Raw genomic sequence first — 8,709 nt, forward strand, 5'->3', positions numbered from 1 at the left:
CAATGCACTTATGTACATAATTCAATTTTTCGCGATTAAGCCCCAACATCGAGCGTTGAAAAAATTGCTTAACGTTGGATCCCACGCAATTTGTCGATCGCTAAAAAAAGGGTCGAGAGAAATGTAAAATGATAAAAGATTCTTCTTTTTAGTCTCTTTACGTACGAGAGATCAACATTTTTCGACACCTGAAGAGCGGTTGATGCGTTCAGAAAGCATGTTTTGCAGATAACTCAATCAGAGTGGCAAAGGTGCTTCGCCAATTACATGCAAAAGTGCATAGCTTTTTTTTTTACTTTAATCCCAAAATATAAAAGGCAATCTTCGTATAGTTATTTAAAACTTTGACGAGTTTTCTTGAAGCTTTGTTTTCAAAGTCGGTTGTCAAGATTTCTCAGTCTTCAAGAAATTTAACCCAGGTCTTCGAGATATAATTTAAAAAGGTCTTGAAGTACTTTTTTTTTATTACAACTACATATTTAAAAAAAAAGTTGAGAATTTGCATTACAATTTTTTCTTTTTACTTCGAATAATCCCGCAAGAAGTTTTGACGTCAACGCGGAGGCATTTTTTTCTGAAAGAATGCCGGAAATTGCGTTATAAAGGTCGAGCTTCCAATATTTTCCTTTGAAAATTTCACAGATTCTTTGTGAAATTGTACTTTGGAAAAATAAAAAATTTGATATAAATAAATAAATAAAAATTTTTATATAAATTTTTACTTTTTTTAAAGAAAAAATTATTGAAAATAGCCAATTATTTGAATAGATTTCTAGATTTCACAGAGATTTTGTGAAATTGTATTTTGGAATAATAAAAAGTTTGTATAAAATATGTATTTTTTTATATAAAAAAGATATTAAAAGTAGTTCATTTTTTGCTCGAGGAAACCCATGTAACGTCCGAAGACCAATTAAATATATAAAGAATATTTGAAAAAAGTGGCAGATGTCGTTTGCACTACGGAGTTATTATTTCATAGTTTTTTTCTTTTGTCTTTTATTCCGAAGATCACGCAGACGTTGCCCTCAATTTATATAGTCAAATGATTCACAGTTTTTCGGTGCTCCAAGTCTATTGTAAACCTCTATGCACTAAACGTTTCCGACAGAATAAATCAACAAGCCATACACTGTTTTGATGACCGAAATGTTTTGAAAAATTAATCGGAGTTATGAGATATGACTCTGTTACACTCTTATGGAGTAACGTATCATTCGCCTATGTTGGGAAACAAGCTGCCATTGACTATTTTGAAAATCACCATTCGGCACGTTAACCGATACAAGTTTGGCTAGACTGGAAAAGTGGTCATTGAATATGCTGCTAAAAGTTCAATAAACCAGCCGAAACCAATTGGCCTGCCTACAGTTCAAGCGAATTTCAAGCATTTTATTGAAATTCCAAAATGAAACACTTTTATGAAGCTATGTTATTGTTATTGAAAACATCGTTACAAACTTATTTGCAGAGTTATAAAACATAGTACTTTATATAGCCAAACTTAAGGATATTATATGTAAATCAACACACATAAACGTTCAATTAATCGAATTAATTAAGCACTTTGCCATGAATTCCTATCAACGACAACAGCGTATTATAAAAATATAAATTCAGGCAATACATAATTCGATTATTATTCCATATTTCTAAAATCATATAAATATATACGTGAACAAAATCAATTATAAGCGTGACCGGCCATAAAAACTAGTTTATAAACCCTATACGTGACGATTAACTGAAGGAAAAAGATTAGATATTCTTAATTATTGCCATAATACGCGCAGACGAAAGCTTTTGAGCTAATTGATAAGAAATCTAGATAGACCAATCTACATGTACATAGGTATGTGTGTACAGAAACTCCCGGTAAAATTGAATGAACCGCAAATTTTATGTCCATAGATTATTTAACATTGCCAACTTATCAGCATTTATGATCCGATATACAATAACAAGATATTTAGATATTAACCACCGGGGTTTTTACGGTTAGGTACCCTGGGTTTGTGGATCAATAACAGAGAGAGAAAAATAGGCACTTATTTCTGTTCAGGGTTCATAATTTTTTCCTGTGAAGAAACTCGGGGCAAAATAAATATAGAGAGAACGAAACATTGGATAATATATATAGTATATTCGTAAGTTTACGATATTCTATTATATTATATTCTTATTACTTTATCCCACTAGGAAGGGTTCCGCTGACCATGGCGCGGCGGATAGGTTCTAACACTATTTCGATCAGCTCATTTAAGATTTTTCAAATAGTTATCGGCACTCAAAGCATTACAAGAGAAAGCTCCGATATCAGCCATTCAAAGTCATATAATAAAGGGAATCAGAACCCCTAAACTTACAACACAAATTGAAGGAGAAGCTCGATCGGAAGACTACCCCTAAATATACATAGAATAACTCTTCTTCTTCTTTATTGGCGTAGACACCGGTTATAGCAGAGTTTACAATATCGCGCCTGACGTTCTTCCTTTTTGTCAGTTTGGCGCCAGTTGCAGAGTCCAAGTGTAGCCAGGTCTTTCTGCACCTGGTCTTTCCAACGGAGCGGATACTGTGTCGAATACTCTCAAAGCTGGAGTGCTTTCATTAATTCGGACATCATGACCTAGCCAGCGTAGCCGTTGTCTCTTAATTCGCTGAACTATGTCCATGTTGTCGCATAGCTCGTACAACAGATCGTTCCATCGAATGCGATATTCGCCGTTGCCAATGCGTAAAGGAAAATAAATCTTCCGCAGAATCTTTCTCTTGAAAACTCGTAACGCCGACTCATCAGTTGTTGTCATCGTCCATGCCTGCGCCTTATATGGCAAGACGGGGATGATGAGTGACATGAAGATTTTGGTCTTTGTTCGTCGAGAGAGTACTTCACTTTTCAATTGTCTACTTTGTCCTAAATAGCACTCTTATTCTGCGTTGAATTTCGAGTCTAACGTTGTTTTTGATGTTAATTCAGGTTCCAAGATAGACGAAATTATCTACGACTTCGAAGTTATTACTGTCAACAGTGACGTGGCTGTTTGTTTGATGACAGGAGATATTTCGTCTTGCCCTCATTCACCACCGGACTCATACGTTTCGCTTCATCATCCAGTCTAAACAAATCAGATATCAATATCATAGGCGTTCACCAGAAGCTGTACGCTCTTATAAAAGATTGTACCTTTTCTATTTAGCCCTGCAGCTCGTATTATTTTCTCCAGCAGTAGATTGAAGAAGTCGCACGATAGAGAGTCGCCTTGTCTGAAATCTCGTTTGGTATCGAACGGCTCGAAGAGGTCCTTCCTGATCCTGAGGGATTTTTTGGTATTGCTCAACGTCAATTTACACAGTCGTATTAGTTTTGGGAGATACCAAATCAGACATAACGCGTTAGAGGCAGTTTCTTTTCGTGATGTCGAAGGCGGCTTTAAAATCGTCGAAGAGGTGGTGTGCGTCGAGGTCTTTCCCAAGATTTGGCGCATAGTGAAAATCTGGTCGATTGTAGATTTTCCAGGTTTAAAACTACACTGCTAAAGTTCAATCAATTTTTTGATGGTGGGTTTCAGTCTTTCACTCAATATGCTCTATATAATCTTATATGCGATTTTGAAGAACAACTCACTTTCCAATAAAAATTCATGCTTACCACATTTGAAAGCGTTAAAGAGAAACAAAAAATACCTTTTTTCAGGTAGCGCAGCTAATTAAGACTCAGAAAATATCTTCAGCTTTTTCTATTTTTCTACTATTGACTGATATCTTAATTAATTTTGGCGAAATCCCTTTTCTTTACTTGAAGAAATGTTTACATAGTTTTATACAAAGTATTTGCACTAATAACGATCCTCCTTCATCTAACCAGATCCGGTAGTGTTTGTACTACCTTATATAGATTGCTTTAATAAAAAAGTAAAAATTATCTAACCTGCCAAAATCGGCCACTAAAATGCAATAAAGATAGCAAATATAAGTTCTAAGTCAAACTTCGAATGAATTTCAACACAATAAAAACAAATGCATGTTAATCCATCATATGAAGAATGTAGTCCAATATTACTGATAAGTAATCAAATGTTTGGTCGGTGCACCGTATCCGGTTCGACTCAAAACCTTTAAATTACCCCTTTTTAATTGTACAACTAGTAGTTTGTTTCTTGGACTACGGCCGATTGGTTCACGAAATGATGCGCAGTAAACTGAAAGTAAACGTCGTCCTTTTGGCTACGCTGGCCATTATAGTTTCGGGCTTCACTGCGACCGAAGCGACAATAGGATTTCTGCCACCGGAGATCCCAGCAGAGTCCAGTTCACGTATCGCGGAACCGGATGCAGGAATCAGTTTCAATCCGCGCGCCGATATTAACTATCGTTTACCGAACAATACCGAACCCATACACTATGACATCGAACTGACGACGAATGTGCATAACGGTACAAGAAATTTCACAGGCAAAGTACAGATTTTGTTCAACGTTGTCGAGGACACAAGGACTATTGTAGTGCATGCGCGTGAGCTGGAAGACTTCCAGGCCAGCATAAGAAACGAAAGTGGCATTGAATATGCATTGGTACCCACCTACGAACTAGAAAGGGAATTTCTCTCATTAACGCCACAACTTGCCACCGTCAATTTGAACAAGGGCACCAACTGGACTTTGACCATCACATATAAAGGAGAACTGCATACGGCATACAGCGGTTTTCACATAACATCCTACACTGATGCTGAAAATAAAGTACAGTAAGTATTGTGAAAAATTTCCTTATTTATGTTGACGCATAGAAGTGCCAGAGTGAATATGTATTTCCAACATTTACAGTTATATGGCCACAACACAATTTGAATCGACAAATGCCCGACATGCTTTTCCATGTTACGACGAACCAGCCAAACGTGCAACGTTTACGATTACCATCAGGCATGATGCTTCCTACAATGCCATATCCAATATGCCGAAAAACGAAACAGCAAGCTCGTAAGAAACTGGATATGCCTTATGCGTTTTAAGTTTGAAAACAAAAAACTCTCAATTTACAGCACCGGTGTGACCGTATTCGACAAAACGAATGTGACCATACCCACATATTTGATTGCTTTCCACATCTCAGATTATGCATATACCGAGGGTTCATTATTCGGGTTGCCGCATAGCCTTTACTCAAAGCCATCGGAAGTAGGAAATCAGCAATTTGGTCTAGTAACGGGCATGTTGGTCCTACAAGGTTTGGCTGATTACTACAATGTGTCCTTCGTAATGCCACAATTGGCGCAGGTTGCAATACCCTCCAAGGGTGGTGCTATGGAAAATTGGGGTTTGGTAACCTATGGTGAAGCGTATTTGCTTTATAACAAAACCACTGGAACCACAGCTTCTCAATTTTCTATTGCCAATATTATAGCGCATGAGCTTACACATCAATGGTTCGGTAATCATGTAGCGGTTAGATGGTGGACATATTTGTGGCTAAAAGAAGGCTTTGCTACACTTTACTCATACGAAGTGTTGGATGAGGTGGGTCTCTGACGGGTTTACTAAACAGAAATCGTGCAAGAAGCTAATAAGCATCTAATACTGTCCCTTGTTTTACTTTAGATTTTCCCCGAATGGGATGTTTATCAGAGGATGCACACAGCGGATTACCAATCAGCACTAATTTATGATGGCCAGGGCACTGTAGTGCCCCTGACGCATTATGCACAAACTCCGGCTGAGATATCGGCACGTTACGGCACTTCATCATATGCCAAGCCATCAAGTGTGCTGTTCATGTGGCAACACGCTTTGGGTGATAAGGTCTTCCGCAGCGCTTTAAACAAATATCTGACCAAAAAGTAAGTTCGCGTTAGCAGCTCTAGAAGCTTCCGAACTCCGTAATATCACGTTACTAATATGTATATTATTTCCTTTGTATCTTCTTTCCCAAACAGTGCCATCAGCTCCGCCGAGGAATGGGATCTATTTGACGCTCTGCAGAGCGCAGTTGATGAGCAACAGGTGTCCATACCCGCCAGCATACGGGTTATGTTCCCAACGTGGTCACAGCAATCCGGTTATCCGCTACTCACAGTGACGCGCGACTATAACACAAATACATTCACCGTCACACAAACCTTCTACAATGACAATAAAACACTTACTTCGGACAAAACCTTCTACGTGCCCTTCAACTACGTGTCACGCTCGAAATTTGATTACCGTGATACCACCGCCTCCCACTATCTGCTCAATGTCAAGGAAATCAATATTACAGATACCTCTGTTGGCGCTGATGACTGGCTGATCTTAAACAAACAATCCACCGGTTATTATCGTATTAACTATGATACGCGCAATTGGCAGCTAATTGCCGATGGCTTGGTGGAACGTCCAACAATTGTACATCCCCGTAATCGCGCACAACTCTTATATGACGCGTACAGGTTCGTTACCTATGACCGTTTGGAACATGCTATTCTCCTGCGTTTGCTCGCATACTTGCCCGGTGAGGATCAGTATGCACCTTGGTACATCGCCAGTTCCATCATTACCAACTACTATGGATATCTCAACGGACATGCGGACTATGAACAATTTCAATTATTCATCCAATCGCTGGTTAGCAACGCCTACGAATTGTTGCAGGTGAATGATGTGCCCGGCGAACAGTTTTTGCGTAAATACACACGTAGTACAATTGTTACTCTTGCCTGCACATTTGGTCTTGAGAATTGTCTCGTCGATAGCAATAACAAATTGAAGACGGTCATTAATGGTGGTAGTCCCATCGAACCTAATACCAGATCGCAGGCTTACTGCAATGGTCTTCGTCGTGCCAGCGATACCGATTTTGATTATTTCTACAATGACTTGCTTACATCGACCGACACGACTTACAGTTCCCTTCTACTTAGCGGCCTAGGTTGTTCTCAGAGCACCACGCAATTGGAGAAGTTTGTAAAGAGTTCTATTGATACTACTAACTCATTGACCAGTACGCAACGCACAACAATTTTGAGTGCGGTTTACTCGCGTGGTTCCACCGGTTTGTTACTCAGCATTGATTTTCTCAGCAACAACTGGGAAGCATACGCTAGCCTCTCGACCAACACGGGCGCTACTAATCCATTGAGTCGTGATATCGTGAGCATGTCTAATTATGTTAATAATAGAGATCAAGAAGCGAAGGTAAGTGTTATCGAATGAATAATGATTAGACGCAACAGCCAATTAATATACAATGATTTCATTGTAGCTTTTGGCTCTTGTCACCAAAGTGAAGAGTAGCGACAAAGTGGCAGCAAATCTGGAGGACACTGTGACAGCAAACATGAAAGTGAACTTTGATTGGTTGGATAAAAATAGCGCACAGGTCTTATCCTTCGTGAAAACTTATCGCAGCAGCAGTGCAACATTCAGCGCATCCCTCTTGTCGGTGTTCATGGCGCTGGTTGTGACGCTGGCCCGCTTTTGGTAAATAACTGGATGTATTAAAAGCGATACGAACCTACTCAGGCAATATTTAATAGACATAAGTAGAATACTGTGAAATAATATGTAGATGAAAAATTAAAAGAAAAAAAATTACAAAAAAACTGTTTCAAAAATTTACCGCTATTTATTGATCACAACCGAAAATATATACAAAATTTTTATTTAGATAAGATCATAAGGTTCAGTAATAGACTGAGCTTTTATTGAAATCTTCCATCAACGTAAAAAAATAGTAAGTTGTACTCTCCTTTTGTTGCTTTACTGTTAAAAATTCTAAGTAAATGTGAAACACTTAGCGGAATGGTGTAGGATGTCTTTATTTTCCAAGTAACAAAAATCTAATATTTGTAAAAGGTGAGAATATCGTAATGCTTGTTAAGAAACTAACAGGTCGATCAAACATTTTATCTATCCATCTATAACCATATTCACGAGTTATATTTCAAAACTTTTCAAGGGGGCTACATACAAGAGTTTTCCAAAGTAAATAGGAATTTTTGAATCTAGCGCCACCTGTTGGCCCCATCTATATGTCGACTGGTGCGTTAGAATATGTTATCTTTATCGATTGTCTAGTCAGAATTTCATGACATTTCATTGACTGAAAGTGAAGTTATTGCGTTTTAAGTGTCAGTATGTTTGTGTTATCGGTGCGACAATGAGCTTCGAACAAAGAGCCAACATTAAATTTTGTTTTAAAATTGGTAAAACTTTTACCGAAACGTTTCAATTGATGAAACAGGTTTATGGCGATGATTGCCGATGCCGTAGCAGAGTGCACTTGTGGTTTCAACGTTTTCAAAATGGCCGTGAGGACATAAATGACGATCATCATGTGGGCCAATCAAAATCTGTGATCACCGCAAATTCCATCGAAACTGTGCGTGAATTCATCAAAAATCAGCCGAAATCATCATTGAAATTCGTGGAAATGGAATTGACCATCTCTGAAACATCGATTTATTTGATTTTGACCGAACATTTGGGCTTACGAAAGGTGTGTGCACGGTTTGTTCCGCACTAATTGACTGACGACCAAAAATTGCTCAGAATCTAACACTCGAAGGACATCATTAAACCGATTATTTGACCAAAAATCACATTTTAACCATTAACCACTCCCCGATTTCACTTGATATGGCACCTTTCCTTTCGGAAAAATGCATTTGCCGAAAGGAAAGCGTTATGCAGACGTAAAGGCCATTCAAACGGCTTACACCGGCATGCTGGC

General features: G+C 38.4%; 2 protein-coding genes across 3 annotated transcripts in view; both read left to right on the top strand.

Moving 5' to 3' along the window:
- Positions 1-8,709, top strand: part of LOC120766241 (membrane alanyl aminopeptidase) — a 107,197-nt gene that overhangs the window by 94,881 nt on the left and 3,607 nt on the right. The gene's annotated exons all lie outside the window — the stretch shown is intronic.
- Positions 4,166-7,591, top strand: LOC120766240 (aminopeptidase N-like). Its single transcript, XM_040091622.1, has 6 exons — positions 4,166-4,747; positions 4,827-4,982; positions 5,045-5,519; positions 5,601-5,839; positions 5,936-7,172; positions 7,240-7,591. Exons 1-6 carry the CDS (start codon positions 4,188-4,190, stop codon positions 7,459-7,461), a joined length of 2,889 nt encoding a protein of 962 aa, XP_039947556.1. The 5' UTR covers positions 4,166-4,187; the 3' UTR covers positions 7,462-7,591.

This window comes from Bactrocera tryoni, chromosome 1 (assembly GCF_016617805.1).
Source record: "Bactrocera tryoni isolate S06 chromosome 1, CSIRO_BtryS06_freeze2, whole genome shotgun sequence".
In the NCBI taxonomy this organism is placed as follows: Eukaryota; Metazoa; Arthropoda; class Insecta; order Diptera; family Tephritidae; genus Bactrocera; species Bactrocera tryoni.

Excerpts from the sequence above, each read along its gene's own strand:
- LOC120766240 (XM_040091622.1), top strand. The coding sequence starts at position 4,188 with ATGATGCGCAGTAAACTGAAAGTAAACGTCGTCCTTTTGGCTACGCTG. Across the intron at positions 5,520-5,600 it reads CATACGAAGTGTTGGATGAG|ATTTTCCCCGAATGGGATGT; the intron begins GTGGGTCTCTGA and ends GTTTTACTTTAG. Across the intron at positions 5,840-5,935 it reads AACAAATATCTGACCAAAAA|TGCCATCAGCTCCGCCGAGG; the intron begins GTAAGTTCGCGT and ends TTTCCCAAACAG.